This window comes from Melospiza georgiana, chromosome 28 (genome assembly GCF_028018845.1).
Source record: "Melospiza georgiana isolate bMelGeo1 chromosome 28, bMelGeo1.pri, whole genome shotgun sequence".
Taxonomy (NCBI): domain Eukaryota; kingdom Metazoa; phylum Chordata; class Aves; order Passeriformes; family Passerellidae; genus Melospiza; species Melospiza georgiana.
This window is the reverse complement of record NC_080457.1, coordinates 4,347,938-4,375,937: the sequence shown is the minus strand read 5'-3', so window position 1 is coordinate 4,375,937 and position 28,000 is coordinate 4,347,938. Positions and strand designations below refer to the sequence as shown.

The 28,000-nt window shown below is 49.0% G+C and overlaps 1 protein-coding gene across 2 annotated transcripts; it reads left to right on the top strand.

The window, feature by feature from the left end:
- The first annotated feature begins 7 nt into the window (after positions 1-7).
- Positions 8-26,941, top strand: EFTUD2 (elongation factor Tu GTP binding domain containing 2). 2 transcript variants are annotated; one of them, XM_058041644.1, is made up of 28 exons: positions 8-84; positions 918-1,023; positions 2,302-2,467; positions 3,498-3,576; positions 5,242-5,317; positions 5,832-5,897; positions 7,119-7,154; positions 7,928-8,018; positions 8,871-8,953; positions 9,422-9,588; positions 10,525-10,649; positions 12,155-12,218; positions 12,923-13,013; positions 13,898-14,033; positions 14,304-14,431; positions 15,381-15,574; positions 15,692-15,803; positions 17,098-17,238; positions 17,665-17,766; positions 18,238-18,320; positions 19,687-19,773; positions 20,011-20,137; positions 20,555-20,642; positions 20,944-21,062; positions 21,419-21,513; positions 23,156-23,309; positions 24,123-24,230; positions 25,356-26,941. In XM_058041644.1, the coding sequence occupies exons 2-28, from the start codon at positions 919-921 to the stop codon at positions 25,449-25,451; spliced, it is 2,919 nt and encodes a 972-aa protein (XP_057897627.1). In that variant the 5' UTR covers positions 8-84; position 918; the 3' UTR covers positions 25,452-26,941. The 2 variants fall into 2 exon arrangements, with proteins under 2 accessions (XP_057897627.1, XP_057897628.1); XM_058041645.1 differs by having other exon boundaries at positions 68-111.
- Positions 26,942-28,000: the final 1,059 nt, after the last annotated feature.

Below are 28,000 nucleotides of genomic sequence, written 5' to 3'. Positions count from 1 at the left end.
TCGCGGCAGGCGGAGAGGGCAGCCCGGGGGCCTTCGGCAGCGGCGGCGCAGGCGAGAGCAGCGGCGGGAGCGGAGCCGGGGCAGGTGAGGGAGAGAGAGAGACCGGGACCGGTGAGGGGGAGCGGGACCGGGACCGGGGACGGAGAGAGAGAGAGACCGGAACCGGGGAGAGAGAGAGAGCAGGGCTGGGGCCGGTGGGGGAGAGCGGGACCGGGACCGGGGACGGGGAGAGAGAGAGAGCAGGGCTGGGGCTGGTGGGGGAGAGCGGGAGCGGGGAGGCAGAGCGGGGACGGGATCAGAGCAGGAGATGGGGAGCGGGACCGGGAGCGGGGAGAGAGAGCGGGGCTTGGGGCCGGGGAGGGAGAGCGGGGACGGGACCAGAGCAGGGGATGGGGAGCGGGGCCGGGACCGGCACCGGAGAGGGGGAGCAGGACCGGGAGAGAACGCGGGGCTGGGACCGGGGAGAGAGAGCGGGGCCGGGACCGGGCAGGGTGAGAGAGCGGGACTGGGGAGGGTGAGCAGGACCGGGACCGGAGAGGGTGAGAGGGAGAGTGGGGCTTGGGGCCGAGGAGGGGGAGCGGGGACGGAACCGGGGAGGGAGAGAGAGAGCGGGGCCGGGGCTGGAGAGGGAGAGAGAGAGCGGAACCGGGACCGGGACCGAGGAGGGTGAGCCGGGACCGGGGCCAGAGAGAGAGAGCGAGATCGGGTCCGGGACCAGGACCGGGACCGGGGAGGGAGAGCGGGAGCGGGACCAGGGCTTGGGGCTAGAGCTGGTGAAGGAGAGCGGGGCCGGGGCCGGAGAGGGGGAGCGGGACCGGGGCTTCAGGCAGGGCTGGGCCCCCGGTACCACGGCCCCCGGGGGGTTCTGTGACGGCCCCGGTCTCTGTGCCCCCACCGACCCTTTTCCCACCCCCCAGCATGGACACCGACCTGTACGACGAGTTTGGGAATTACATCGGGCCCGAGTTGGACTCGGACGATGACGACGATGAGCTGGGCCGGGAGGCCAAAGACCTGGACGAGGTGAGAGGGACAGCGAGCCCCGGGACCGGAACGGGGACAGCGACACCCGGGGCGGGGACAGCGAGCCCCGGGACCAGAGCGGGGCCGGGCCGGCGGCTGCTCCCGCTCTGTGCGGGTCTGAGGGGGCTGCTCGGAGGTGGGGTCCGAATGCTGAGGGTCCGAGTGGGGCTGGTGTTTGAAGAATTTACAAAATCTGTGCCTGTGGTGAAGAGGAACGCCCAGATCTTGCTGGAATGGTGAATGGGAGCTCCTGTGCTTGGGCTGGGTTGGGGTTGGCTGGGTCGGGTTGGGCTGCATTTGGTGTCAGGTCCCATTGGGAGCCCCTCGGGAGGGAGCTGAGGTTTCTGCAGGGAGCCTGATTTTCATAGGGGGAGGCAGAGCAAGAGCCCACAGACACGGGGGGAGCAGAGGGGCTGCCCCATGGGGGAATTGAGGGAGCCCCTTCCCATTTGGGACTAATTTTTGGGATTGGTGCCTTGGATTTGGGGCTGATTTTTGGAATCGGTGCCTTGGATTTGGGGCTGTTTTTTTGGGATTTGTGCCTTGGATTTTGGGCTGATTTTTGGGATTGGTGCCTTGGATTTGTGTCTGATTTTTGGGGTTTGTGCCCTGGATTTGGCGCTGATTTTTGGGATTGGTGCCTTGGATTTGGGGCTGATTTTTGGGATTTTTGCTGTGGATTTGGGGCTGATTTTTGGAATCGGTGCCTTGGATTTGGGGCTGATTTTTTTGAATCGGTGCCTTGGATTTTGAGCTGATTTTTGGGATTGGTGCCTTGGATTTTGGGCTGATTTTTGGGATTAGTGCCTTGGATTTTGGGCTGATTTTTTGGGATTGGTGCCTTGGATTTGGCGCCGATTTTTGGGATTGGTGCCTTGGATTTTGGGCTGATTTTTGGGGTTTGTGCCTTGGATTTTGGGCTGATTTTTGGAATCGGTGCCTTGGATTTGTGTCTGATTTTTGGGATTTGTGCCTTGGATTTTGGGCTGATTTTTGGGATTTGTGCCTTGGATTTGGGGCTGATTTTTGGGGTTTGTGCCCTGGATTGGTTTTGGGGATTGGTGTCCTGCTGCTCTGTGTGTGGGGGTTGTGTTACCAGGTGTGATTCTTGGCCTCTGTGGTGTCCCTGCCAGCCCAGGGCTGTTCCTGACCCAGGAGCTGCTCCCAGGGCACCCCTGTGGGTGCTGGGGCTGCTCTGGGGGTCCCTGGCTTGGGGGTCACCCCAGGCCTGTCCCCCTGGGGGGCTCCACAGCAGCTCAGGGCGAGCTCTGGTTGCAGCTGGAGGATGATGATGATGATGATGACATGGGAGAACATGATGAGGAGCACCCTGGCATGGAGGTGGTGCTGCATGAGGACAAGAAGTACTACCCCACAGCTGAGGAGGTCTATGGGCCTGAGGTGGAGACCATCGTGCAGGAGGAGGACACACAGCCACTCACGGGTGAGAGGGGAGAGGGCTCTCAAGGGATCCTTGGAAAGGGGAAAATAAAAAGAATATTGTTTAATAGCAATATATAATTATTGTATATTTATAATATTATATTATTTGATATGATATTATATTATTTGATATGATGTAATATATTATATAGTATAATATAAACAAATTATGTTATGTTATATATAATATAATATAATATAATATAATATAATATAATATAATATAATATATATTATATTATATTACATTATATTAACGATATTATATTTATATTTACCACATTATATATTATCTTTATAGATAATAATATAATATATTATTATAGTATGTATTATAATAAATATATTATATTTGCATAATATATTTAAATAAATGTATTTTGATATTAATTATATTTTATATATGGTATAATTAATATAATATATTATAATAATATAATAATATAATCATATCATATAATATATAATATATAATATATAATATATATTATATAATATAATATATATAATATAATAATATAATATCCTATACTACAATATAATATATTATGTATTCTCTTTATAGCTTATATTATATATTATCTTCATATATAATATAATATAATATAATATAATATAATATAATATAATATAATATAATATAATATAATATAATATAATATAATATAATCCTTCTGTCCTGCCCCTTTGGAGCCCACTCATAGCCTCAGATCTCTGCCTGCTGTGTGCAAATTTGGGCACTTGGGTTTGCAAAAACCACAAGCAAAGGTGTCTTTGGAAGAACAGGAATCAGCAGAGATTGGGAAGTGATTTAAGGGAGAATAAATACATTTAAATGATCTCCTTTGATTCCTGCATGCTGGAAGGGCCCTGCAGTGCCCTTCTCCTGCAGCTGTGACAAACAGCTGAGAGAATCTGTCAGCCAGAAAACTGAGGGGTTTTCAGCTAAATTCCCCATTCCTGGGGGCCATTCCTGACCCTGCTGGCTCAGGGGCTCTGGGAACAATTTGTTGTTCTGTCTCTTGTTTCAGAGCCCATCATCAAACCTGTGAAAACCAAGAAGTTCTCCCTGATGGAGCAGACACTGCCAGTCACTGTCTACGAGATGGAGTGAGTGTGGGGCTGAGGGGGAGCAGATCTGGGGGTCTCATTGACCTGAGAGCAGCCAATTCCCAGCTTCTGAACCCAAAACAAGACAAGTGCAGGACAAACTATTTCACTTTCCCTCCCCATGGAAAATGAGCCCAGGGTAGGGATGGACACAAAAGGAATCTCACCTCAGGGGCTGAGATCAAGCCCATAGCAACAGCTTGTGGCTCAGGAAACCTTCTTGGAATGGTTTGGGGACTTTAAAGCCCATCCAGTCCCACCCCTGCCATGGCAGGGACACCTCCCACTGTCCCAGGCTGCTCCAAACCCTGTCCAAGGGATGGAGCAGCCACAGCTTCTCTGAGCACCCTGTTAAATATCCCCATGCTCAGAGTGTAGCACACATCATATTGGCACATTTTGGGTTGATCCCAGATTAGATCCCATCCATTCCAGTTTCCACTGGGAATTTGTCTGCTGCTGGGTGAGTGCAGAGTGCTGTGCAGTCAGCAGGACGCTGGGTCCATTCCTTGTGTCCCAAAGCAGCTTTGTGGGCACCAGAGCTGGGAGAAAACCTGGAAAAAATCCAAATGCATTAAAAATTTTTATTTTTTTTTAACATTTGGAGATGTTCCTGGAGCTGGTGTTTCCTCAGGGGTCCCTCAGCTGCCCAGGGGGAATTCATCAGAGCTGGAGCAGAGCCCAGGAGCTGCTGGGGCTGATTTTCCTCAGTCCTGACCTGGGCTCTGCATTATCCACCACTTCCCTGATCCCTGTGTGCTCTGCTCATTCCATTTGTAATTAATTCATTTTTCTCCTGTTTGTTGATAGAATTGGTTAGGATGGGCCACAAGAAATTCCTTGTGGGATGTAGCCAGGAACCTGCAAGCTTGCTATTGATTTCCCATTTAGCCTTATTTTCAGACCAATTAGGAAGGTTCTAATCAGGGTTAATATTGATTGCTGTATTTTTTAGCTCTTAATCAAAATGTTTTACATTAAGAAGTCTGTTGTATCAGTGAAAATTTAATCTGTTTAAAAAGGAAATTATTTGACAGCACTTATTTAACTCTGCAGGCCTCTGGCAGTGGCTGCATGTTTTATAGCTTCCCATTATTATTTAGGGGTGGTAATTTAGGATCTCAATTATCTTTTGGCCAGCATCCATCCAGAAGTGACCAGCTCATCATTACCCAGCTCTGCTGCTAATTTGAAAAAGACTTAATTCCTTAAGTGCCTGGAATGTCACTGTTTTAAGGCTTGAAAATCAGAATTAATGGTCTGTGGTTGCTTTCAGAGCTCCATGGGGTGCTTGTTATCCACCACCACCATTTACCTGCCTGCCTGCCTTGCTTTGAGTGCAAGTGCTTCATCATCTGAGTACATGGATGTGATTTTTCCTCCAGTACTGACTAGAAGAGAAGAAAAATATTCAATAATATTCAATTGCTGGCAGCTTTACCAGCTCTGTATCCTCCCACCCACTGCCATCTGTCTGGGACTCCAACTCTCTTGTCCTCCCCATCTGGAAAGTGGGATTCTTCCTCCGCAGGGCACTGCCAGGATAAAAGTTTGGCAAAGATTCAGGGGGCACCTTGCATAGAAAGTGGAGCTGAAAAGCAGCACCTACTTTTCTTAGGCACAGCAGAAACCCTCCAACAGCCTTTTGTGTTTTTGTTCCTGCAGTTTCCTGGCAGATCTGATGGACAACTCGGAGCTGATCCGGAATGTGACTCTGTGTGGGCACCTGCACCACGGCAAGGTGCTGTCAATGGCCAGAAGAATCCAAAATCAGGGGTAGTGAGGGTGACCTGCTGCTTTGCCAGCCCTCCTGGCCCTTGGTTCTCTGCAGCAGCACCTTCTGCTTCTCCTGCTCATGCATTTATTTACAGAATTCAAACATGGATTGGGTTGGAAGGGGCCTTACAGCTCATCCAGTGGCACAGGGACACCTTCCACTGTCCCAGGGTGCTCCAAGCCCCATCCAACCTGGCCTTGGACACTTCCAGGGGTTCAGGGACACCCACAGCTGCTCTGGGCACCCTGTGCCAGGGCCTGCCCACCCTCCCAGAGAACAATTCCTTCCCAATACCCCCCAACCCTGCCCTCCTCCAGCTTAAGTCCATTCCCCCTTGTCCTGGAACTGGGTTTCCCTGTGAAACGTGCAGATATTTTTGTAGTTTGAATTAGCAGGTTTTCTGTGCTGCTGCTGGAGGGATGGGGCTGTGTTTGTGTCTGTCTGGAGAGAGGCAGCTCCTCTCTGTGCTCTTTTCCAGACGTGTTTTGTTGACTGCCTGATAGAGCAGACGCACCCCGAGATCCGGAAACGCGACGATCAGGATGTGAGTGAGCTGCTGGGGAATTCCCACCCTGGGGACACCCTGGGGTGGCTTTTACACCCTCAGGGAGGGGACACTGCATGGGGACAGGGTGCTTCAGTGGCTGGAATGTAAAATTGGGTAGCCAGAGCTCAGTCCTAGCTCTGCATTGTGTGTTATGTACACCCTAAGGGAGGGGACACTGCCTGGGGACAGGGTGGTTCAGTGGCTGGAATGTAGGATTGGGAAGGCAGAGCTCAGTTTTAGCTCTGGATTTTATATTATGTACACCCTAAGGAAGTATATAATATACACATTATGCATGATATGAATTATATGAAAATTAATATTTAAATTATATGAAAAGGTATAACAATATGTGAAATGTATATAATATACACATAATGCCTTATATGTAGGAGTATATGAATTAGATGAAAATGAATATAAGAATTATATGGAAATATATATAAATATGTGAAATGTATATATATACACATTCTGCATTATATGAATGAATATATTAATTATATGAAAATGAATAGATGAATTATATGAAAATGTATATAAATGTGTGAAATGCATATAATATACACATAATGCATTATATGTATGAATGTATTAATTATATGAAAATGAATATATTAATTATATGAAAATGAATAGATGAATTATCTGAAAATGTATGTAAATATGTGAAATGTATATGATATACACATAATGCTTTATATGAATGAATATATTAATTATATGAAAATGAATATATTAATTATATGAAAATGTATATAAATATGTGAAATGTGTATAATATACACATAATGCATTATATTAATGAATATATGAATTATATTAAAATGAATCTATTGATTATATGAAAATAAATCTATTGATTATATGAAAATGCATATAAATATGTGAAATGCATATAATACACACATAATGCATTATATGAATTATATGAAAATGAATCGATGAATTATATGAAAATGAGTATATGAATTATATTTAAATGAATATATGAATTATATTAAAATGAATCTTAATTATATGAAAATGTATATAAATATGTGAAATGTACATAATATACACATTATGCATTATGTGAATTAATATATGAATTATACAAAAATGTTCCTGCTTCTGTCCCTTGTCCCCTTAGTGATGTGCCAGAGTTGTTGTGTCCTGCTTCAAACTGAGTATCTGGTACCAAAATGTGACACTCTGATTTTTGTTTTGCCTTTGCAGCTCTGCTACACTGATATATTGTTCACAGAGCAGGAGGTGAGTGGTCTTGTAGTGATTTTATCCAGTTGTCTCATGCTTTACTCACAGTTGTAGGCAGTTTCCTTGTCCATTTTAATGCCTTTCTGTACTTTTTATTGACAAAGAAAATCTGCTTCTCTTGTTTGCCTCAGGAAGATTCCTGATCCAACTTCCTTCCCTCATCTCCATGTATGATTTTATAACTTGTGTAATGTTAAATCTGCAGCAGAGTCACCCCAGTCTGGGGCTAATTCTTACTTTCTTTGAGAGAAAAAGGAGGAAGGGATTTGCACCAATGGTAGAAGAGGAAAAAAATTATTTCAAAATAAATACATTTCTCCTTCTCTGACTCTGTGTTGGGCGTGAGTGGGAATGTTATTTTGTGTCATGACCAGAACAATCCTTTGAAGCATTTTTTTTTTCTCCTCTCAATGTTTATATTTTATACTCTGTGTGATCAAATCTTGTGCTTTGAGGCATAACTTGGTGGCAGCAGAGGGTGAAAGCACAAACAAACACCCACATTCTGTCTCAGGTGTTGCCTGTGGTACCTCCTCAGCTGAAATCAGCTGTGGAGGGGGCAGTGGTGGCTCACCAGTCTGACCAGTACAGATGGGAGAGCTGGGCTGGGTGATCTGAGGTTATTACTCTCTTCCAGGATGAATATTTACTTCTTTCCATCTTTCTGATTTTTCCTTGATGTTCTTTTAGAGATGATCCTTGTGTTTCTGTACAGGGTGATCCTTTTATTTATTTTTTTTAACCTGTTATCCTGATTTCTTGTGTTTCAGAGAGGGGTGGGGATCAAGAGCACCCCAGTGACAATTGTTCTGCCAGACACCAAAGGAAAATCTTTCCTCTTCAACATCATTGACACTCCAGGTGATTGTGCCCTTCTGAAAATCCTGCTGTGGGAAGCACTTAGCTTTGTTTTGTACTTTTTATGGCTGACTCCAGCCTAGTCCTGAGCCTTCAGCTGAGTTCATTCCTCTGGAGTCACTTCCAGCAGCACTGACCCATAATCACCCAGGGTGCTTTGGGGTGAAGGGACCTTAAAGTCCATCTAATTCCAACCCCCTGCCATGGGCAGGGACAAGTCAGGCTCATGTCTGTGATTAGCTGGCCTAATTAAGAGCTGATGAGGCTGCAGAGGTGTTTCTCAAGCAACACAGGGAGAATTTATTTTCCCAGCTATTGCCATGTGCAGTATTGACCCTGCTTTGCTCAAATGCTGTTGCCCCACAGTGAGACTCAGCAAGTTCCTCAGGCTTCTGTGGAGGGAAAATAATCACAGATGAATTTGTAAGAAACTTTAGGGAAGAGGGTCTTGGGACACATCTGCTGAGCTACAGCTCAGGATGAGGGAGGTTAGAGCGCAGGAGGAGGCTGGGGGGAGAGACATCTGTTGTCTTTGGGAAAAGAAGGAAGATTTCTTCTCAAAGTCCTTGCACAGAGCTGTGAGAAAAACAGTCACAAATGTGAGGAAGAGTGTCTGTTAAACAACTTGTGTGTATTTTTAAAAAATAGCATTAGAGCTGAGGCTAAACCCTCATGGGGAGCTCTGGCAGCTGCTCCCATGTCCCTGTCTGAGGAGGAACCATCTCTGTTCTGCCTCTCTGGGTACCAGCAACCAGAGCAATCTGCAGAATCCCATAGCTTCCCACCCTGTGTGCTGCTGCTGCTGCACCAGGGCTCTCTGTGCCTCTCATTGTCCCCTTTGTTGTGGTTTTGAAGGTCATGTGAACTTCTCAGATGAGGTGACAGCTGGCCTTCGCATCTCAGATGGCGTCGTGCTCTTCATCGACGCGGCCGAGGGGGTGAGTGCCTCCTCCTCCTCCTCCTCCTGGGGTTCCATCTCTCACCCTGCACTCTGTGCTCCTGCCTCAGCATGAAGGCCTGGGCTGGGTTCAGCTTTCTGGGGTGAAGGCTTTTTGGAGGGCAGTTTGAGGGTGTTTTCCAGCTGAACAAGCAGCCAAGCCTGTGGCTGCTGTGTCCACGCTGATGTGATGCTGTGGCCTGCAGGCTGGTTGTGTGACTTGTGTGCATCTCCATGCCCATAGTACCTAAAACTGAGCAGCTTATTTATATCAGAGATGTCCACAGGCTTGGATTCAAGGAATTTGGTTGGGTTAGCACCTATTTGTGAATTTCAGGATTAGCTGCTTGCTGAGCTTGGGCTTTTTTTGCAGCCTGGCAGCAGAATAAGGGTCACTGGTTGTCCCTCATGCCCTAAATAACATTTTGTGGGGGCTTTCTTGGGGCTCTGAGCTCTCTGCTCCCTGCAGGTGATGCTGAACACAGAGAGGCTGATCAAGCATGCAGTGCAGGAGAGGCTGGCAGTGACTGTGTGCATCAACAAGATTGACAGACTCATCCTGGAGCTCAAACTGCCCCCCACAGATGCTTACTACAAACTCAGACACATTGTGGATGAAGTTAATGGTCTGATCAGGTGAGGCTGCATTGTTGTGCTGCTGTCCCTGTCCCATGGCTCACAGAAAACTCCTCAGTTTGTCTCTTGGTGTGTTGAGTCATAGAAAATGGGCCAGGAAGAACCCCTGGGAGTTCATCTCTGCTGATACATTGAATTAAGGAAGATTGGCTCTTCTTGGCAAACTCCAGAGATTTCATTTCCCCTGCCCCATTTCATTTTTCCTCTATTAAAAAGTAAAGAAAGTGGACATATGACCAGAGCGGGAATTTGTGCTCCCAGATGTCTCAAATACACTGAAATTATTGGGTTGTATCCCAAATTGGAGGTTGAGATATCTCAAAGCTCCTAAATACTTGCCACAAAACTAAAAGAGGATTTGCTGTCTCGACTCCTGGACAAGGATTTTGATAGTGACACAGTCCAATCTCCTTGCCAGGGACATCTTAGACATTTCTGTGGGTTCTTCTGCACCCAGGGATTTTTTAACAGCATTCTGCCCTTCAAGTGTGTGTGTGTGTTTGCACACAAGCTCCCTGGCATGTTTTTGTTCAGTGTGTGCTGAGAGCAGAATAATTCATCCTTCCTAGCATGGCTGTGAGCTCATTAAACCTGTTTGGATTAAATTATATCCCTGTATTTTCTTTTCCCTTACTTGGTTGACCAACTTGGCTGCTTTTTTAGAAGAAGAAAAGTTATCCCAGATAAAAAAATCTGAAGCATTCGTGCTGGTGACTTTTTAGTTCTAGGATCTTTAAATCTTTGCATTAATGCTTGAAATTTATAGGCAGAAAATGTTCCTGACCCTGAGATTCTGATGGCAAGCAAGCTGCAGCCTGTTTAAATTTTTTTGGCAATGCAGGCTCCTTGCCTGTCACTGCTGTAGGGTGTGGGAAGTGGGCTGAAGTGTCTTCTTTGGTTCATAACATTGATTTGATTTTATTTTTCTCCTCCCAGCATGTATTCCACCGATGAGAACCTCGTGCTGTCTCCCCTTCTGGGGAATGTGTGCTTCTCCAGCTCTCAGTACAGCATCTGCTTCACACTGGGGTCTTTTGCAAAGATTTATGCAGACACATATGGTGAGGATTAGCCAGAAACCTGGTGCACTTCAACATCTCATTCCCCAACCTTTCTTGTGGGGGTTTGCTGAGCCATTCAGCTTCCCCTGCACATGGCCAGTGTTTGTGTTCTGGAATTGCTGAGAGCTGAGTGGTGCTGCAGAGCTGAGCCTCGGGGGTTAAAAAGCACAAAACACAGTTTGAGCAAAGATATTTTCTCCTGATAAATGTTTCTTGAATCAGAAGCCAAGATTTTTTTCATACCCTGAGCAGAAATAACAAGCAGTTGAAGGCAGGTGTGTGTGTGTTGTGCTTTGCCTCCCTGTCAGCAGCTCAGGAGTGAAGCAGTTAAGCTCTTCCTGCCTTTTCCCAAAAGTCCAAGACTCAGCTGCAGCTGGGCACAAGCTTTGCCCACAAGGTTTTGCACTCTTGCCCTCTTTCTTTTTTAAGAAACTGTCTTTTTCTGGCCTGGATTTAATTTTCTGCTCCCCAGGTGCCCACTCAAGGCAATCTGCTGCATGTAGCAGTGGGCTCTGTGCTGGCATGAGCAGCTGCACAGCCCAGGTTTTTGAAGTGCCCCACTGGGGAATTTGGGGATCTGGAGGAGCTGAGAGCAGGGGAAAGAAGGAGGTTGTAAAGCAGCTGGGGCAGCTCTTGCAGAGAACTTGGCCTGAGGGAGGATGAAGTTGTTGAGGTCAGGGAGTGATGGTGCCAGGACTGTCACGTGTCCTGAGAGTTTGGAGCAATAAATGAGCTCCCTGAAGTGTCACAGCATTAACTCAGAGCCTTGGGGGGCTGAAGACAGCACAGTTGGCAGGAGATGCCAACCAGGTGGGGAAGGCAGGAGCTTAGAGTTGGGAGTAGTGAATTCTGGTCCCCAGGAATTGTGTGTGCAGCCACCACATGTCACTGACAGGGGTTAGAGCAGCATCAGTGTCCAGACTGCAGCCACCAGGCAATTCCTTGTGTTCACACACCTGCCCACAGCAAAAGCTTGTTTGGAACCTGCTGTAGGTTCTCATTCCATCCTGGGATTTGTAAATTCACCATGACAGCACCTTCAGTGCTGGGTGTTTGGCTCTGTGCTCCCTGAGGAAGAGGAAGGAGCCTGGAGATGTTCAGCAGGGCAGAAGATGCTGGTGCTGGTGGAGGCCATGCCAGCACCTTGGCACTGCAGCAGCAGTCACAGCATTCCTGTTTGGAAGTGCAGCACATGAGGTTGGGCTCCTGCAGTGCTCTCAGCTCTGACCCTGTGGGTAGAGAGCTGGAATGTTCCTGGGCAGTCACTCTGTGAGCTGCAGTGTCCCTGGGCTGCTGGGCACATCCCCACTCTGCTCATCTCTGCCTGCCCTCCCCAGGACAGTTCTTAATCTTTCACTCAGAACTGGGACGAGGCTTTCACTCATCAGCATCAGTTCATTAAATTGAATCCTCAGGCTTGTTTTAAAAACCAAAATATAAAGATTTCTAAACTAAGAAAAAAGCAGTGATATCTGAGAGGCTTTTTCATTTGCTTTTTCCTTCAGGAGACATCAATTACCAAGAGTTTGCCAAGAGGCTTTGGGGCGACATCTACTTCAACCCAAAAACGTAAGAACCCTGTTGAAGTGTTTTAATTTTACTTTATTCCTGGGTTTTTCCCTTCTTTCCCTGTTAAATGAGGACCCAAGGTCACTCCTGATCCTGTGATCCTGTGGTGGAGTGTGACTGTTCACAGGGGTCTGAGGATGAGGTAAGAGAAGAGGATCTGACTCCATGTTTCAGAAGGCTGATTTATTATTTTATGATATATATTATATTAAAACTATACTAAAAGAATAGAGGAAAGGATTTAATCAGAAGGCTAGCTAAGAATAGAAAAAGAAGGAATGATAACAAAGGTTTGTGGCTCAGACTCTCTGTGATTGTCCATTAATTAGCAACAACCACATGAGACCAATCCCAGATGCACCTGTTGCATTCCACAGCAGCAGATAACCATTGTTCACATTTTGTTCCTGAGGCCTCTCAGCTTCTCAGGAGGAAAAAATCCTAAGGAAAGGATTTTTCATAAAAGGTGTCTGTGACAGTAGAGTAGTATCTGGGAAGGGTTGAGTCAGCCCTCCTGCCTAACGCGAATCCATTTGGATTCACACCACAAGCAGCAGCAGAGAGGCTCTTCTGGCCTTCATTTGGAGTAAACCTGGCCCGTGTGTCCCTGACAGCTTTCCAGGGGATGGGAGGGAGGAGCAGAGGCTGTGCAGGGGTTCTGGCAGGCTGCAGTTCTTGCTGCTCACCTCTCTGGTCTCCAACAGGCGCAAATTCACCAAGAAGGCCCCGACGAGCAGCTCCCAGCGCAGCTTCGTGGAGTTCATTCTGGAGCCCCTGTACAAGATCTTGGCTCAGGTCTGTCGTGGGTCATTCATCTTCCCACAGCTCCAGGCAGGAGCAGCTGGGGCTGGGCACTGGGCTGGGCTGAACTCCCAGCTTTGTGGAGTTCATTCTGGAGCCCCTGCACAAGATCTTGGCTCAGGTCTGTCATGGATCATTCATCTTCCCACAGCTCCAGGCAGGAGCAGCTGGGGCTGGGCACTGGGTCTGGTCCTGTCTTGTTCTGCAGTGGGATCTGCACAGGGGGGTGCACAGTAATCATTATTTCTTGCAAGTGCAGTGCTGTATTTGCAGTGTCTAGAACAGTCCTTGCTCTTCCTTGTGTGCTCTGATAGCAGCCAAGTGACAGTGCTTGGACTTGGAGAAAAGACTTGGAGCACAACTTGGATGAGGAGGAGTTGTGGGGAGAAAAGGAGGCTCAGGGGAGAAATTTTTGCTTTCTACAACTCCTGACAGGATGGGGCAGATGGGGGAGGTCAGGCTCTGCTCCCAGGGAACAGGGACAGGAGGAGAGGAAATGGCCTCAGGTTGTGCAGGGGGAGCTTTAGATTGGAGATTAGGAAAAATTTCTTCCCCCAAAGGGTTGTCCAGTCCTGGCACAGCTGCCCAGGACAGTGATGGAGTCACCATGCCTGGATGGATTTAAAAGCCATGTAAATGCACTTGGGGACTAAGATGATTTAGTGGTGACCTTGACAGTGCTGGGGAAATTATCTTAGAGAGCTTTTCCAGCCTTAATTCCATGATTCATGGATTTGACCCATCTGGCTCTTTTGTGAGCCATAACCCAGTGCAGCTCCAGAGCCCTGCAGGTTGTGGCTGGTTTGTGATGCTGCATTGGGGAGTTACTGACTGGGACCCCCACAGTGAACCTGAGAGTGGGACTTGTGGTCTTGCAGGTGGTGGGGGATGTGGACACAACCCTGCCCAGGACTCTGGATGAGCTTGGCATCCACCTGACCAAGGAGGAGCTGAAACTGAACATCCGGCCCCTCCTGCGGCTCGTCTGCAAGAAGTTCTTTGGGGAGTTCACAGGTACAAACAAGCTCTTTGTCTTCCCCTCCACAATTTTCACCTCACACCAAGAGCTGAGGGTTATATTTTGGCCAAGGAGTGCTGACTTGCACAGATCCTGCTCAGTTTCCCAAATCTAAGTTGTGACACCACAGGACAGCTTGAGGCACTGCTCACCTCTCCCTGCTGCTGTGGGTGCTGCAGTCACCGTGGCTTTGCCTTGTGTTTATGGAGTCCAGTTTTTTCCTCCACACTGCTTAACCCTGTCCTCACCAAGTGTTCCTGTTGTAGGTTTTGTGGACATGTGTGTGCAGCACATTCCCTCCCCAAAAGTGGGAGCCAAGACCAAAATTGAGCACACCTACACCGGCGGCGTTGACTCCGACCTGGGCGAGGCCATGAGCGAGTGTGACCCTGATGTAAGGAAACTCCTGTGTTTGCTCTGAGTGTGCAGAACCAATTCCAGCAGGCTCTGCTCCCCCTGCCCTGCCAGGGCTGCTGCCTCCCTGCACAGATTTGACTTGCAGCACTCTGAAACCTCTCACCCGACACTGGAACAAATCTCTTCACTCCAAGGAGCTTCAGCTGCCTGCCAGGGCAGCCCTGGAGAGAGGGAATTGTTTCACTGTGTTCAGAGAAGAACAGGACTAGGTCAGGACTCCAGAGCATGTGGGAGCTGCAGGGTAGTTTTGTGTCCTTTTGCAGTCTTTTTGTCTCTTTTCCTTGAAGTTTAATTCTCTCTCTAAACTCTAAAAAACTGCATGGTGCTGATAAAAATAACCCTGTGTTAGTTAGTCAGCACCTTTCCTCTCCCAGCCCCGCAAACCCTTCCTCCTCCAACAGCTTGCACTGAGCTGTCATTTGGAGTTGTCTGGAGCCACCAACGCTGGCAGCTGAGTGAGAAATTTGCCTGTGACTTTTGCTCTGATGTCTGCAGAGAAATTTATTTTAATGAGTTGTGATTATCCACATAAAACTCCACAGTGGTGACTGTCACCACATCACCGGTGTGGAGTGACCTTGTGGCACTGGGAGCTGTGATCTTGGGGAGCTCAGGTGCTCTGCCTTGAGCAGGTGACATTTTTCCTCATGGCTTTGTCCCAGCCACCATTTGCTGCTCTACAGGAGCTCCAGAAAAGTCCACCATGGTCATTCCAGAGCTTTCCATGCAGGGCAAGGAAATGCAGGGCTTCCAGTGGCAGGAGCTGAAGGACTTGGCTAAATTCCAATTTTTTGTCCACAAATCAGACTATTCTGAGTTAAAAGAGATTCACAAGGATCATCAAAGTCCAGTCCTGCCAGATCTGTGTCTGTTTCTTTGCTCTGTTTTGCAAGAAGCTGATTTCTGTCTCTCTGTGTCACGGGAAGGGTCCCTTGATGTGTCACACCACCAAGATGTACAGCACTGATGATGGTGTGCAGTTCCACGCCTTTGGCAGGGTGCTCAGTGGCACCATCCATGCTGGGCAGCCTGTGAAGGTCCTTGGGGAGAACTACACCCTGGAGGATGAGGAGGATTCCCAGATTTGCACCGTTGGACGCCTCTGGATCTCAGTTGCAAGGTACACAAAGCTCTGGCAATGTGTTTATTGGGAGAGGAGTCACCTGGTGAGGGACTGGGAGGGAGGAGGAAGGTTCTGGAAGGTGTGAGGCTGCAGTGATGCTCTCCTGCCTTTCAGGTATCACATTGAGGTGAACAGAGTTCCTGCTGGCAACTGGGTGCTGATTGAGGGCGTGGACCAGCCCATAGTGAAGACAGCAACTGTGACAGAGCCTCGGGGCAATGAGGAGGTACCAGGCATGGCTGGCACTGCTCAGCTTTGCAGGGTGATGGGGTACAGCCCAAAAACTCCTCTACAGGGGTTAAAGAATCCCTGTGTGATGTGGTGCCAGGGCACAAGAGCCACTGAGTGTGGTGGTGTTCACTGGGGTCCCAGGGTGAGGGAAGAGATGAGGATCTGACTCCACGTTTCAGAAGGCTGATTTATTATTTCATGATATATATTATATTAAAACTATACTAAAAGAATAGAAGAAAGGATTTCATCAGAAGGCTTGAAAGGAGTGATAATAAAATCTTGTGACTGACCAGAGATTCTGAGACAGCTGACTATGATTTGTCATTAATTAGCAACAACCACATGAGACCAATCCTAGATGCACCTGTTGCATTCCACAGCAGCAGGTAACCATTGTTTACATTTTGTTTCTGAGGCCTTCTTAAAAATGTTTGTGAGAGGATCATTTCAGTGATGCTGATTTTCAATACATTTTGGAGCACCAGAGAAATTCAGTAAGACTGCTAGCAGTTTCTGCTAATGGTTGAGGATGGTAAGCAGTATGATCTCAGTAATTATAGAGCTCCATGCTCTTGCTAATCTTAGGCAAAATAATAAAAAATAATTTATCCAAAGGATAAATTCACTGGGAAATCATATGAACAAAACTGACGCAAATCAACACCATTTTATAGAAATTTGCTAAACAAAATAGAGAAATGTACTTAATCATCTGATAAAGTTACAAACTCTGGTCTGTGACGGTGTTCACAGGGGTTTTTGGATGAGGGAAGAGATGAGGATCTGACTCCATGTTTCAGAAGGCTTGATTTATTATTTTATGATATATATTACATTAAAACGATACTAAAATAATAGAAGAAAGGATTTCATCAGAAGGCTGGCTAAGAACAGAAAAGGAAAGAAAGAATAACAAAAACTTCATCTTGGACTCCCTGTCTGAGCCAGCTGGGCTGTGATTGGCTATTAATTACAAACAAATAACATAGACTAACCAAAGATGTAATTGTTGCATTCCACAGCAGCAGATAACCATTGTTTACATTTTGTTCTTGAAGCCTCTCAGCTTCTCAGGAGGAAAAATCCTAAAGAAAGGATTTTTCATAAAAGATGTCTGTGACACTGGTCAGCTTCTCGGGAGAAAAAATCCTGAGAATTTTATGAAAAGATTTTTCATAAAAGATGTCTGTGACACACTGAGGGAAAGAAAAGAGCTTCACATGCTGTGTATGACCCTGAGGACATGCAGGGATGCAGTTTCAGCTCTTTGTCCTCTCTGGTTTCAGGCTCAGATCTTTCGTCCCTTGAAGTTCAACACCACATCTGTGATCAAAATAGCTGTGGAGCCAGTGAACCCCTCAGAGCTGCCCAAAATGTTGGATGGTCTTCGTAAAGTCAACAAGAGCTACCCCTCACTTACAACCAAGGTACTGCTGGGGGCACCTGGACCAGAGCATTTCCAGAGGTTCCTTCCAGCCATTCTATTCTGTGATTTCTCTGTGTGTTTGTGTGGCTGTTTCCAGCCAGTGCTGGGGGCAGCCTCTGGGCTGATCTTCAAAATAATCAGGTTTTTTACCACAGGTTGTTATATTTGTTGTGGGTCTTTTCATGCTGTTTCAGTTGATCTCATCAATTATGTAGAAATAACAGAAAAATGTAAATCCAGCAGAAAAATGTAAAAGCATCCTGCTGTGCCAGGGAAGAGCCCAGCAGCACTTCCTGCTGGAAAAGGCTCTGAGAGCTTTCCTTGGGGTGTTCTGACTCTAACAAAGTCTATTTAAGGCTGATCCTTCCTCAGGCTTGAGCAGGAAGGAGCTGTGAGCTGCCAGCTGAATCCCTCTTTTCTCTTCCAGGTGGAAGAATCTGGGGAGCATGTGATCCTGGGAACAGGAGAGCTGTACCTGGACTGTGTGATGCACGACCTGAGGAAGATGTACTCTGAGATTGACATCAAGGTGAGGCAATCAGAGAGGGATTTTCCCACTGGAAACACTGGACAGGGTTTTGATCCCCTCTCTCAGAACCTGCCTGAACATACAACATGGATTTTGTTACATTCCTGTAAAATTAAAAAAAAAATAAAACTGTTAGGGTGTAAAAGGGCCTCTTCCAGCCTGACTGTCACCAGTGGGACTGAGAGTGGCACATTGGCTTGGAGAAGAATTTTCCATATTCCAACCTTCCCTGTGCCTAGAGCATTGCCTGCTCAATTTATTTATTGCCTGGCTAGCATCAAATAAATAAATTGAGCAGGATTTTTTTCATACCTGGAATTGTATTTAAATTTTCCTGTCTCATTTGAAAGCCTCAGTGCTTCATATATGACCCTGATTAAAACATTGTCTTGTAGGTGTTCAGAGGTTTCAGACAGTCTTTTTTACAAACAAAAGAGTGCTGAAAACTTGACAAACTTTTTCTTCTTTTAGGTGGCTGATCCAGTGGTGACATTCTGTGAGACAGTGGTGGAAACATCCTCCCTGAAGTGCTTTGCTGAGACACCCAACAAGAAGTAAGGCTGTTGTCCAGCAAATGGCATTCCTGAGTGAGCAATGAGCTCCTCAGGGACACACCAGAGTCCCAGGGATGTTCCTGTGCTGTGTAGGAGCTCTGAGAATGAAGGGAACAAAGCCAAATCCACATCCTCCTTTTTCCCTAAGTGTCACACCTTCTCAGCAGTTCTGGGATCCTGGAGCAGGTGCCAAAGTGCTGCCTTCAGTAATTCCCCCAAGAGTTTCATGAGGAAGAGCTGTGTGTTCTCTTATCCATATGTAATCTTGGATTTGTTCTCCTGGTGATGCCCTGGAGCCTTGCAGCTGCTCTCATCTCCCTCCTCCAGCCCCTCACAGTGCATGAGATTGGAAAAGGGAGATCTGTGTGCACCAGGATGTTCCCATACCTGAATTTTCAGAGGAATCATGATCTGATGAAGTGGACTCTCCTGTGTTCCCCTGTGGTTTCTGGTTCTTCTTGCCTTCCTTTATTCTGACATAAATCTCACCATGTTTGGCAGCCTTAATTCTGGGAACAGAGGTGTTCCAGTCCTCACAGAATCACAGGATGGTTTGACTTGGAAACAACCTTAAAAACCATCCAGTTCCAAACCCTCCTGTGGACAGGGACAGCTTCCACCAGACCAGGTTGTTCCAGTCTTAGGTCAGGCTTTGACCTTCTTTGCTGGAGGCAGGTTTCAGGCATTGAGGCAGCATTTGGTGTGTCAGATGCAGCTCCCAGAGACACCTTCCCCAGCCCAAGGGCTCCCTCCTGCAGCCCTGGGTGTGGGACAGGAGGGCTGGAGCCACTCTGTCCCTCAGCTGTCCCTGGGCTGTGTTCACAGGGACACAGAGGATGCAGGTGGCTTCATCAGCCCAGCTGCATCCAAGCTGGGTGCAGTGAGAGAATCACAGAATTGTGGAGTTACTAAGGTTGGAAAAGACCCTAAATGAAGTCCAGCTGTCAACACAGCACCTCCATCATGTTCACCACTAAACCATATCTGCAAGTGCCACATCCATGTGTTTTTTGCACAGTTCCAGGGATGATGACTCCATCACTGCCCTGGGCAGCTGTGCCAGGCCTTTACAACCTTTTCTGTGTAAAATTTTCCCTGATATCTCACCTAAACCTCCTCTGGCTCAGCTTGAGGCTTCTTCCTCTCACTCTATCCTTTGTTCCCTGGGAGCAGAGTCTGACCCCCACCCCTGGCTGCCTCTCCTATCAGGGGATTGTGGGGAGCCAGAAGGTGCCCCCTGAGCCTCATCTTCTCCATCCAGGCTGATTTCCCCAGCTCTGTTCCCTTCTCTGGACACATCCCAGCCCCTCTAGGGCTGCCAGTCCTTCCAGTTAGCCCCATTTCCATCACTGTGGTCTCTCCTCAGGAACAAGATCACAATGATTGCTGAGCCCCTGGAGAAGGGACTGGCAGAGGACATTGAGAATGAAGTGGTGCAGATAACATGGAACAGGTATGAGCAATCTGGGAGGGCAGGAATGCAGCTGGAAGTAAATAACTGGGAAAAGGGAATGCTGGAACCTGCAGGTGCACAGGATCAGGCAGAGATCCTGGCTTGGTTTTCCTGCCAGCCACTCTGTGAGCATCTCTGGCTGAGACTTTTGTGCCTGAAGGGAACAAGGTTGTAAATACATCATGAGTGCAGGTCAGATTCTTGTTTCCTAAAGCTTCTTCCCTTTCTCTTTATCAGAAAGAAGCTGGGTGAATTCTTCCAGACCAAATACGACTGGGATTTGCTGGCTGCCCGTTCCATCTGGGCCTTTGGGCCTGATGCCACTGGCCCAAACATCCTGGTGGATGACACACTGCCCTCAGAGGTGAGGAGTGAAACCTTTGTCCATGGTGCCAGGAGGTGCTCAGTGCTCTCAGAACTTTCAGCAAGGCCCTGGTGCTTTTGGGGTTATCATTGTTTGCCTCAGACCTGCTGCACTTTCCCCACAATGATCCTACCAGGTCACTTGTTTTTTTCAGGTGTTGCTGTTTGAGCCAAAAGGCAAAAAAAACCCTTTTAATTTTTTTACCTTGCCTTTCAGAATCCCCTAAAATGTGAGCTCTTAATTTCTAGTGCTCTAGAAATTACATTGTGCTGATGCTCTTGGGCTGTGAGAGGGAGTAGGTGGACATGGGAACACAGGGGAACATTGCTGCTGGTTTGGGAACTGGCTGTGTTAGTGGCTGTGATGAGGTGTGGTCTCTGAAGCTGTCTGTCCATCTGTCTGTCTGTGTGTCTCTAGGTGGACAAGTCTCTGCTGGGTTCAGTGAAGGACAGCATCGTGCAGGGCTTCCAGTGGGGGACCAGGGAAGGGCCTCTCTGTGATGAATGTAAGTGAGACCTGTGTGGAAACTGAAACAATGAGAAATTGGTTAAATTCTTCCCTTTTTAAGCATTCAGGTGCTCTAGGCTGAGCAGGCTTTGGTGGAAGGTGTCCCTGCCCATGGCAAGGAGTTGGGCTGGGTCAGCTTTAAGGCTCCACTCCATGATTCTGTGATATGCAGGGTTATGATGTGGTGGTGCTGGAATTAAATTTAGGAGAATTGCTGGGTGTTTGGGCATGTGGGGATGTGGTTGGTGCTGGCAGAGGATGTCCCCTGAGGTCACTGGCTGTCATTTCTCCCTCTGCAGTGATCCGCAACGTGAAGTTCAAGATCCTGGATGCAGTGATTGCTCAGGAGCCCTTGCACAGGGGTGGAGGGCAGATCATCCCCACGGCCCGCAGGGTGGTGTACTCTGCCTTCCTCATGGTGAGGGCCTGCCTGGGCTGGGCTGATCCCCACAGCCCTGCCTGGGGCTCTGGGTGCACTCTGAGTCACTCACCATCAATGTTTACAGCAGAGTCCTGCAGGCCTGCATTGCAGCCTGGTGTGCATCTGCTCACTCTCCCCTTGCTGCTCCTGCTGGGCTTGCTGGGAAGGGTGGGCAGGGGGAGAGGGAGGCGTGTGACTCGTGGCCAGAGGGAGAAAAGGTCCTTGCAGTGTTTGTGCTGTTGCTTTGGGCAGCCATGGGGCAGCAGGACCCCTGTAACCTCACCAAGCACTGAGTTTGACTGTGCTGTTGAGCTGTGAGAGACTCAGTGGCTCATGTCCTTGTCCTCTCACAGGCCACCCCTCGTCTGATGGAGCCCTACTACTTTGTGGAGGTGCAGGCCCCTGCTGACTGTGTGTCTGCTGTGTACACCGTGCTGGCCCGGCGCAGGTGAGCTGCTCCTGCTGCCAGCACTGGGGGCTTGAGAGCAGCAGAGCTGGGATCTGGGCTGCTGGAGAATTCCTGCCTCTGCTTCAGAGGGTGAAGTGTGCAGGGGGTGAAGCTGTTGGGATCTGGGCTGTTGGAGAATTCCTGCACTGGTGCACGGGGTGAAGCTGTTGGGATCTGGGCTGTTGCAGAGTTCCTGCCACTGCTGCAGAGGGTGAAGCTTTTGGGATCTGGGCTCTTGGAAAATTCCTGCCATTGGTGCAAAGGGTGAAGTGTGCAGAGGGTGAAGCTATTGGGATCTGGGCTGTTGGAGAATTCCTGCACTGGTGTAGAGGGTGAAGCTGTTGGGTTCTGGGTTCTTGGAAAATTCCTGCCACTGCTGCAGAGGGTGAAGCTTTTGGGATCTGGGCTGCTGGAGAATTCCTGCACTGGTGCAGAGGGTGAAGCTTTTGGGATCTGGGCTGCTGGAGAATTCCTGCCATTGGTGCAGAGGGTGAAGCTTTTGGGATCTGGGCTCTTGGAGAATTCCTGCAGCTGCTGGAGAATTCCTTTATTCTGAGACAAATCTCACCATGTTTGGCAGCCTTAATGCTGGTGCAGAGGGTGAAGCTGTTGGGATTTGGGCTCTTGGAGAATTCCTGCCACTGCTGCAGAGGGTGAAATCTCTGTGATGCGACATTTGGAAGCTTCCTGACTGATCCTGGCCCTGAGCAGTGTGGGGAGGCATGTTGAGGATCACACACAGCCTTTGGGTTGTGCCTGGTTCTTGCTGAGTGTCAGGAGAATGTGCACAGCTCTGTGCTCAGCCCTGGGGCACAGGAAGGACTTGGACCTCCTTCAGTGGCTCCAAACAAGATGCTCAGGGGGCTGGAGCAACTAAAAACGGGTTGGGAATTTTAGGGTGGTTCAACCTGGAGAAGAAAAAGCTGCAGGGGAAACCTTAGAGCCCCTTTTAATGCCTAAAGGAGCTCCAAGAGAGCTGGAAAAGGCCTGGAGTGCCAGGGTGTCAGCACAGTGAGTCCCCAGCTGGGTAATGATTGACACAGACTCCATAAAGCCTGATCATTTTCTTTATTAAGGAACCCATTGCTTTTTTATACCTTAATTCACTACAGGTGAACCTGGATGTAAAAAAGCAATGAGTTTCTTATAGCCAGGTTTAAAAAATATAAATTGGTCCTGTACTTAAAACACCATCACCATTGGCTAATTAAGAAACCACCCTTTGGTAAACACATCTCCATAACACATTCCACACATTCACAGTAGCAGGTGCAGCAAGTTAAGAATTGTTTCTGATTCTTTTCTCTGATCTTCTCAAGCTTTTCCCAGAATGATGCCTGGGGAACTTCTCTGTTTTTCTCTGCTGCCACACCAGGACAAGGGGGAATGGCTTCCCAGTGCCAAACAACAGGGTTAGGTGGGATATTGGGAAGAAATTCTTGGCTGTGAGCATGGAGAGGTTGCTCAGAGCAGCTGTGGCTGCCCCATCCCTGGAAGTACCCAAGGTTGGACAGGGCTTGGAGCCACCTGGGACAGTGGAAGGTGTCCCTGCCTATGATAGAGGGGGTGGAGCTGTGTGGGGTTTGAGGTCCCTTCCATGACTCTGTGACACAGGAATGCTGATCCTTTGACACTTTTGCAGAGGCCATGTCACCCAGGATGCTCCAATCCCAGGCTCTCCCCTGTACACCATCAAAGCCTTCATCCCAGCCATTGATTCCTTTGGCTTTGAGACAGACTTGAGGACCCACACACAGGGCCAAGCCTTCTCCCTCTCTGTCTTCCACCACTGGCAGGTGAGTCCATGCCCTGGGGAGGTGGGGGAGAGGGACAGACAGGATCAGGCTCCAACAGAGCAGGAAAGCTCTGGAGAGCATCCTCAGAGGATCTTGGGGAGGTTTGTGCACCAGCTGTTCCATGTCTGCCAGGCTTTGTTCCAAGTCCCATCACTCCCAGTCACAGTGAGGGAGCCCTGGAAGCTGCTGCTGGCTGAGTGTTGGGATTCTGCAGTGCCTGGGGAGAGGACAAACCCCTTGGGAGGAGGGAACATGTTTGGGTCCACTTCATGCAGCAGAAATCTTGGAGTGAGGCTCAGACTCACTGACCTGCCATAGAAAGTTTGATTTGTGCCACACTTTGTGTCTCACAGAGATGGTGTTTTAAACCTGTAGGAAACAAAGTTTGGGACAAAATGCTGTTCTCTGGCCACTTCTGTGTCTGGGGCAGATCAGGTCCTGGGAGGTGCACAGTGCTTTGGGGTGCAGCCCCACGAGAGCAGCAGCTGCAGGCTGAGCCCTGGCCTAAAGGTTGGTGTGTCAAAGCCCAAGGCTCAGCTCTGAAACAACAAACATGCCTGGTTTGTTGAGGAGGTTGTGCTGAGCAGGACTTGCATGGATTGCTCTGTTAGGAGGTGTTGTGAGGTCCTGCAAGGGGAGAGACATGTCCTTGGCTTGAGTTCTCAGCACTGTGTTATGACTTCTCACTTCTCAGCAGTGACTTGGGTTTGTGTGCCAGGTGGGGTGCTGGGGTGTCTGTGGGACCCAGGGATGTTTCTCCAGGAGGCTGAAGCAGCCCCAGCATCACTCTCACACCCTGGCCCTGTGTTTCAGATCGTGCCTGGGGACCCCTTGGACAAGAGCATCGTTATCAGACCACTGGAGCCACAGCCAGCCCCACACCTGGCCAGGGAGTTCATGATCAAGACCAGGCGTAGGAAGGTGTGTCTGGGCCAAATCCCTGTGCTCTGCCTCTGTCCCAGCAGAGAACAAATCCCTGTGCTCTGCCTCTGTCCCAGCAGGGAACAAATCCCTGTGCTCTGCCTCTGTCCCAGCAGGGAACAAATCCCTGTGTCTGCCTCTGTCCTAGCAGAGAACAAATCCCTGTGCTCTGCCTCTGTCCTAGCAGGGAACAAATCCCTGTGCTTGCCTCTGTCCTAGCAGAGAACAAATCCCTGTGCTTGCCTCTGTCCCAGCAGCTGAGCTGTTGCTGTGCTGTCCCTTGGCTGTGCCACATCCCCTCTGTGTTCCCAGAATGGCCCCAGGACCTTCCCTGTGCTGCCCATCAGAACCTGCCAGTCCAAAACCAGTGACTCCAGTCCAAAACAGGATCCTGTGGTCTCTGCTGAGCCCTGCTCCCTCCCCAGCCCCTCTGAGCCCTCAGTGTAGCCCCCTTGTCCAGCAGAAACAGCAGAGCTGCTTTCTCTGCTGCTTTAGCTGGACTGAGGGGCTGCAGAGGGAATCAGGCTCTCCTGTGGGGAGCAGGGTGCTGGCTCAGCAGCAGAAACCACATTTGTAGGTTCCTGAGGAGTGTTAGATGCTTTCAAGCTGCAGACAAACACCTCATGCCTTTTTTGGAGCCTGAAAATTTCTCTTGCAAGGTCTCTTCAGTGGGCTGTGTGGGGAATAACCCTGGTTTGTGTCATCTGCAGGGCCTGACTGGGGAGCCCTCAGTGCTCTGGTGCAGCCCCCTTGTCCAGCAGAACTGGTTTCTGTACTGGTTTAGTGAGCTGGTCTCTGTACTGGTTTAGTGAGCTGGTTTCTGTACTGGTTTAGTGAGCTGGTCTCTGTACTGGTTTAGTGAGCTGGTTTCTGTACTGGTTTAGTGAGATGGTTTCTGTACTGGTTTAGCTGGACTGAGGGGCTGCAGAGGGAATCAAGCTCTCCTGTGGGGAGCAGTGAGCTGCTAGATGTGCTCAGCAGCAGAAACCATGTTTGTAGGTTCCTGAGGAGTGTTAGATGCCTTCAAGCTGCACCTCATGCCTTTTTTGGAGCCTGAAAATTTTATTTTATGAGGTCTGGGCAGTGGCTGTGTGGGGAATAACCCTGGATTTGTGTTACCTGCAGGGCCTCAGTGAGGATGTGAGCATCAGCAAGTTCTTTGATGACCCCATGTTGCTGGAGCTGGCCAAGCAGGACGTCGTTCTCAACTACCCCATGTAACCCTGCTGCCCTGGCATGGGGGCTGACCCGAGGCCTGGCTGGCACCTGCTGGTCCCTCCCCATCCCTGCTTGCCCAGCCTGGCTCCTGGAGGCTCAGGGCAGGCAGGGAGCTGCTCCTCATGGCTGGAGGAGTCTCCATGGACCAATTGTGGGCATTTCCATACAGGGAGCAGCCCAGAGCATTTTGTATTCTTGGTCTCCAGTTGCCTCCAGGGAGGTTTTTTTTCCTTTTGGATGTGCTCCTGCAGCTCACAGAGCTGAGCAGTGTCAGTGTGGATTCCTGAGGACTGGGCCTCAGCTGTGTCAAGCATTTCAGGCAGCTGAGAAAAAGGGGGGGATGCTGGGGGAGAAATGTGGCTTTGACCTTTCTGTACCCTTTTTTTTGGAACCCTTTAAAATGTTTAGTACAAATTTCCAGGCTGGACTTGGTGTGATTGTGCCCTGACATGGCAGTGCTGGGGGAGGCTCTGCTTTCCCAGTGCTTCCAGGATTTCTCCCACCCTCAGCACTGTACCACTCCCAAGGACTCCCAGCTCTCCCACTCCTGCCTGTGCCAGTGAATGGACCAGCCACCCCTATTTTTTCCCTTTCTCCCACAATCTTGCTGAGTTTTCAGGGATTTTTCAGCTGCTCATCCTCTGAGAGGTTTTTGCTGCTCCCTCTCCACTTCCCTGCTCTCTCTCTCTCTGAACTCTGCCCCAGTTCTGTCCCAAGTGTGTGCTGTGAAAGCAGGGCTGATTTATGGGGATGAATGTCTGCTGGGGACATTCCTGCCCTCCCTGTCCCCTGCTGCCCCCAGCTTGGGCTGGCCTGGCCCTGCCCTGGTGCTGCTGTGCTAAATTTGGCCCTGGCAGCCTCGTTCATCACAGCAGCACCCCTGGGAACGTGTCCCAGAGCATCCCTGTGCTCAGAGGGGCTTGAGATGGCCCTGGGACAGCAGGACAACCTGAGGACAAGCTCCTCCCTCCTCCCAAAATCTGCCAGCTGCTGGTGGAGACTGGGAGGCACTGGGCTGACACAAGCACGGGATAGGAAACATCCACGGGCCAGCACATCCAGCCCTCCCAGCAGGTGCTGGCTTTCTGGAAAATGCATGTTTTGGGGGATAACTCAGGCCAGAGGAGCATCAAAAGCAGGGAGGGGAGGGATTTCCTGTCAGCCACATCAGCATCACCCCCCAGGCCGTGCTGCTGCCCCACCCCATGGCCAGCAGGAGGGCTCTGGCCTTATCAGCAGGCTCAGCTGTTCCAGGGATGCAATCCTGCTGTTCCAGGGATGCAATCCTGCTTCTCCAGCCCTGTCACCAGGCTCAGCCTTTCCTGCTCTCAGTGCCCCTCACCTCCCACATCTGCCCTGGCACCGTGGTCTCACCAATGGCATGTCCCACCTCTGTCCTGGGGGAAAGTGGGGCTCAATCTTGACTTGGTGCAAGCAGAATTCAACCCTGGCATCCCCATGGCTGTGACTGTTCACAGGGGTCTGAGGATGAGGGAAGAGATGAGGATCTGACTCCATGTTTCAGAAGGCTGATTTATTATTTTATGATATATATTATATTAAAACTGTACTAAAAGAATAGAAGAAAGGATTTAATCAGAAGGCTGGCTAAGAATAGAAAAAGAAAGAAAGAATGATAACAAAGGTTTGTGTCTCAGGCAGAGTCTGAGCCAGCTGACTGTGATTGCCCATTAATTAGAAACAACCACATGAGGCCAATCCCAGATGCACCTGTTGCATTCCACAGCAGCAGATAACCATTGTTTGCATTTTGTTCCTGAGGCCTCTCAGCTTCTCAGGAAGAAAAATCCTAAGGAAAGGATTTTTCATAAAAGGTGTCTGTGACACATGGCCACGCTGGGGGTGCTTGTCACCTCCCAGTACAGCCCAGCACCAAACTGGGCCCGCAGAGACCAGGCCAGGCACCTCAAGAGCAAACCCTGGGATGCTGAAGCAGGATCAGCCTCTGGGGCTTGGTGGTGCTGCCCTGCCCATCCCAGGGCTTGGGGGTGGCCCTGCCTCTGGAGCTCTGGTCCCGGGGTGTTGGAGTGTCAGGGGTAGGATGGAGATGAGAGATCTCTGCAGCCAGGTTTGGAATTTGGGGTTTATTGCAGAGGGCCTGGGTGCAGGGCCCTGCTGGGAGCTGCCAAACACAGCTCAGAGCAGGCTGAGAGGAGAGAGGGGGAGAGAGGATGAGAGGGTGAGAGAGTAAAAGGGGTAAGCAAGCAAAGTTCCTATTCCAATACAATAATCATCTTCTGTGTTGAATATTCTGATTCTCACTAACCAATCTAGTACAAGATATAAATCCTACAGCATTTCCATACAGCCTATAAGAATCATTACATTGCCACACTGTGTTACATTTTAAACCCTAAAAACTCCTCTTTGGCCCCTTCTGCAAGCTGTAGGGTCTGCTCTGACCCTTGGGCCTGTCTGCAAGCAGAGGGTGTTGTTCCATCAAAAGGGGATCACCTTCAGCTGGCCACACCATTGTTTTCCAGTTGTTCAGTAACTGAGGGATCTCAAAGCTTGCTTTCATTTCAATCTCA